This window comes from Suillus subaureus (genome assembly GCF_016647635.1).
Source record: "Suillus subaureus strain MN1 chromosome Unknown BJ212scaffold_212, whole genome shotgun sequence".
Taxonomy (NCBI): Eukaryota; Fungi; Basidiomycota; class Agaricomycetes; order Boletales; family Suillaceae; genus Suillus; species Suillus subaureus.
In genome coordinates this window covers 23,126-27,949 of record NW_024538768.1, presented here as the reverse complement: position 1 = coordinate 27,949, position 4,824 = coordinate 23,126, and the positions used below count along the sequence as shown (strand labels likewise).

The 4,824-nt window shown below is 46.6% G+C and overlaps 1 protein-coding gene across 1 annotated transcript; it reads left to right on the top strand.

Moving 5' to 3' along the window:
• Positions 1-201: 201 nt before the first annotated feature.
• BJ212DRAFT_1405963 (uncharacterized protein) lies at positions 202-1,031 on the top strand. Its single transcript, XM_041337412.1, has 4 exons — positions 202-379; positions 433-582; positions 633-889; positions 952-1,031. Exons 2-3 carry the CDS (start codon positions 550-552, stop codon positions 765-767), a joined length of 168 nt encoding a protein of 55 aa, XP_041185488.1. The 5' UTR covers positions 202-379; positions 433-549; the 3' UTR covers positions 768-889; positions 952-1,031.
• The last annotated feature ends 3,793 nt before the right edge of the window (positions 1,032-4,824 follow it).

The window sequence follows — 4,824 nt, the reverse complement described above, 5'->3', positions numbered from 1 at the left end:
CCGGTGTCTTCATGAATCGTGTCCTCCCTCAATAGCTCGATCATCTCGAGCGAGCCTCTCGTAGCCAGATCTTGAAGGAAGACAGTCAACCGTTCTTCTCACCGTTATTGCGGTTTAAAAACATGATCAAGTTGCCTCTGGTTGAATCCAAAAAGTGTCGAGCCTAATTAATCTGGCTCGCTTCTATCATTGATACTTAAACCAAGTGATAGTGATTTCTAGCCAGCCTCCTCTCGATCATATCTCATCATGGCACCCGTCACACAGATCATGTACTTTAAGACCTCTTTGTCCTATCTCCAGGATCCTGCTTGGTTAATTTCTGAGCTTGCGACCCAGAGTTCAGTAGCCAAAATCAAAGGGCTTTCTAAGTGAGTCACTGAAATCATCCTCTAAGCATGCTAACTTATAGTTGATCGATCAAGGGCATACCTTGGTTTCGAGACTGAGGATCTGAGCAATGCATTCTGGGTCTTCGTAAGTTGAGTTTGCGACATACTAAGTCTAATCACGTTGCACTACTTGCAGAGTGGATTTCCAAGTCTGCACATGACACATATCATCAGACAGACACTTTCAAGGCTACACAATCAGCTGCTCGGCAAATCATTGCGAGCAAATCTACTACCCACACATTTGCCGGGTTCTCCAACACTAGTCGGATCTTTTCCGCTCCAGTGACGGAATTTGTCACTTTCACTCTCAAGAGAGGTGTCAGCATGAACGTGCTTCAGCCCCTCATCAAACGGCTTCAGGTCAAGCTGTAAGGAACACCCAAGTTCTACGGCTCGAGCTGGGCACCTGTTGTTGATAAGCCCAACGTAGTTCACGGCGTGTTAGGATGGGAGTGTGCAGGTAATTCTGACATTGTGTAAGCACGCTGGCTTACCTGAGTTCCCATAATCAGTACATATACTGTCGCTGATGCTGAAAGCTAAGCTTTCAGTATCTCTTTTGGTGTAACGGTTATGCGGGCGGCAGTCTGACCATGTTACACATTGGTTCCTCTGGTTCACCTAGTTAACAGTCACAGGCGCACTGAAATATTGTTAGCTCAGGTCCGCTGAAGGAAATCATCGATGAAGTGAAGAAGGTTGCTAACCTTTGGCTTGTGCACGCGATACTTATTACTGACGCAGTACAAAGTGCGAACTTGATGATGTACGAACCAAACTTTGTCGTTGCTGTAATAGGAAGGTATTTGAAGTCGTGAAATTTGTACAGTCTTGGATATCTTCAAGGAACATTTCGGCAGAGGTTCCTCTGTTTTCGATATGCACTGGCAGTGTTTTACAAGCTTTTAGCCGTGTACCTATAATGGCCCATGGGCCACCCGGAATATTTGAAGTCTTGTATTATTAGTTGTTTGGTTAACTACCTTGCTTGGCAACATTTCTTTCGCCTAATGCCATGGATCATCGACTCATACCGATTATCGGCTGTCTTTCTTTCTAAATGCAACGTCAACCGTAGTGTCTCAGATTTATTTACTTACCGTCTCCAGTGTCCACGTATCATGGACAAGTGACTTATAAGTCGCGAGACTTGCAAACATCGCAAGTTGCAACACACTGGCATTGAGTCCCCCATATCAGACCATGACACCCCTCTGACAAGCACACCGCTAGGTGACTTTTTTGAGCTTGGCAGCCTTGACTCTTCACTGGCAAAAAACACGCGCAGTCGTAAGCGCACAGCGGTCTCGTCGGTTCCCGTGTTAGGGTCTTCCACTAAAACATGTCGAGCAAAAGCCGAGGCCGCAGATCTCGATGTCCGGGACGGAAATGATGACCAGATGATATGTATGTTGCTCCTCCTTCACTGTTTCATTCGTGGACTCACTGGCCCTTTCAGCAGCGGCCAAAGCTCGATGGAATTTTGCTGCCTATGATCACTTCACTACCTTAAATCATTGCTTGAAAGGTGATGACAGTGCTGATTATCTTGAGTTCGTTTTTACGTGCTGCGCTGATCCTGTCAGCCATAGGCTCCATCACCGCAAGCACATGCATCCACAAGGAACGAAAAATCTTAATTGATATTGAGGCATCAAAGCGTGCGTCGAGTGCCATGGTGTCTTATTGTCAGGGACTGATGCCACAGGCACACAATAAACTATCCCTCGATCAGTTTCGAAATATACAGCGGAGGCTCATCGTGCATTTATAGCGGTGTGATGCGCAGTCAATAAACGCCCATTCCACTTGGTCGTTGATCATCTCTACTATGTCGAAGAAGTAAAACTCTTACGCCCTGATGTTAAGGTGCCTTCTCCGCGCAGTCTCACGCGATATCAACACCATTTACTACGAGGCATCTAAATATATCAAGATTCACTTTTCGGTGAGATGTATTGTGAGGCTCGCACTACCACTAGTCACTGCTGATCTCATTGTAGAAACATCTTAGCTCAGTCCACTTTGTTATCGACGGATGGTCAGCACCTTTTGCTTACTCGTACTTTGGCATTGTTATCGTCCGGTATCAATCGACTTTGATTGATTACTTGAACGCATTTTCGTATCTATATTCTCGTTTCAACTGTTCTGCACATTATACACTTGGTCACCAGCGGGTGACACGTATCACCTGCGAGTTGACCCGCACCTGCGATGATCTGACCCGGGTAGGCACGCGGGTAGACTTCCAACCAATAAATTTCGGTACCCGCGGGTTGGGTGCGGTTGTAATCCGAATCGACCCATGTCATGCCAGGTTATACCCTACTTTCATCATGGCGCCCGTCACACAGATCATGTACTTTAAGACCTCTTCATCCTACCTCCAGGATCCTTCACGATTGATTGCTGAGCTTACGACCACAAGTCCAGCAGACACAATTGAAGGGCTTTCTAAGTGAATATTAAAGTCATCCTCGAAGCCGCATGCTGGCTTATCGTTGATCGATTAAAGGGCATACCTTGGTTTCGAGACTGAGGATCCAAGCAATGCATTCTGGGTCTTCGGTAGGTTAAGTTTGCGACATACTAGTCCAATCGTGTTGAACTACTGGCAGAGTGGGCCTCCCTAAATGTGTATCGCACATATCGTCAGACAGACACTTTCAAGGCTACACAAGCAGTTGCTCGACAAGTTTTTGCAAGCACACCTACCAGTGTGTTTGTCAACTTTTCCGATACTAGTCGGATTTTTTCCGCTCCAGTAACGGAATTTGTCACTTTCAGTCTCAAAGAGGGTGTCAGTATGGATAAGCTCCAGCCCCTCGTCACACAGCTTGAGGTTAAGCTTCCAGGAACACCCAAGTTCTACGGCTCGAGCTGGGCACCTGTCGTTGATAAGCCCAACGTAGTTCACGGCGTGTTAGGATGGGAGAGTGTGCAGGTAATTCTAACATTAATTCCTCCGATCACCTACTTATCAGTCACAGGCACACTGGGATGCTGTAAGCTCGGGTCCCCTCAAGGAGATCATCGATGAAGTGAAGAAGGTTGCTGACCTTTGGCTTGTCCACGCTATACTGACGCAATCCCATGCGTAAATATGATGATCGTAGTACGAACCAAATTTTGTTGTTGTTTAGGAAGTTGTAAAATATGTGCAGTCTTGGATATCCCCGAGGAACATTCTGGTAAACGTTCCTCTATTTGACATGCAGTGTTTTACAAGTGAGCCGTGTGCCCATAACCCACCCTTCACTTCACTTGATCGGATTCGACTCTTATGACATATCAAGCTGGCTCTGGTAAGTATGGTTTTCATCAATTCAAAGGCAACCGGATTTACCTCGGCACTGCCTTAACTATTATCCAGACTCCGTGGATCCACTAACGTATGGAGTGGCAGCTAGTGGTGAATTGACGCCGATACTGGATCATGATTCATGAAGTCCTTGCGCATTTGATTGGACCGCAAGCACGGCCTCGCCATGCTGTCTGTCGACAATCTTATGCTATGGTTACTCTCATTGCATCACATTGAATGCTGAGCCTTGTTCCCACTGGCAGAGGAGTTAGACAATTATTTACCGCTTCAGGACGACGTAGGCCGGTTCAAGTAAACAGAGATGCGACCTAGAGGCGAGATGAGTCACCGCCTGCTGCGCCTGCATGCAACCGCGCGGCAAAATCGCACTAATAGCCAAGACAGGCTTGCAAATGCGATTAACGGCTGTGATGCAGTGAGTTCCGAGCCTGTTGAGTTGAAGATAGAAACCCTTTCGTCCACCTCAAGCATACCATCAGCATCGCGGGTGCTTAGGAATGATGGCGCTTTAATATGATTTATGAGGAGATAAATGCATGTTTGGTGAGAGTGCGTCGTGGTGTGTGGCGAGCACGCACAGTCCACGAGTTGCTTATTTGACCTTGTGTGATCCTCGCCACGGATGGAATAAAGGTGGTACACTAGAACTTCAACTCCGCCCAAACGAATACGTACCGTTCACCTTCCTCATATCCACTGTCGCCTTCGTTGCGCATTTCTCCTAACTATGTCTGTCCATCTCATTCCCAACAACGCGTTGGGTTTCAATAGTACGTCTTCTCCCACTTTCTAGGTCAAGCGCCCGTCGAAACAACCATCTTTTTTTTGTTCAGGACCCTTCACGCAGCTCGTCAAGCAAGTTCTAACTATCACAAATAAAAATGCACAACCAGTAGCATTCAAAGTTAAGACTACGGCGCCCAAGGTGAGCTGATATAGAGGAAGATATCTCAGGGACTTATAAATTCCGTAGTTGTACTGTGTACGACCAAACTCTGGCAGGATAGAACCTGGTGAAAGTGTCGATGTCTCTGGTATGTGCCTCGTGTTTAGTCCATTTGCAACTTTGCTTACATCTTCAACAGTAATGTTACAACCGAT

Coding starts and splice junctions, on each gene's coding strand:
- BJ212DRAFT_1405963 (XM_041337412.1), top strand. CDS start 550: ATGACACATATCATCAGACAGACACTTTCAAGG. Junction 583..632: donor TCAGACAGACACTTTCAAGG/CTACACAATCAG, acceptor TCTACTACCCAC/ACATTTGCCGGGTTCTCCAA.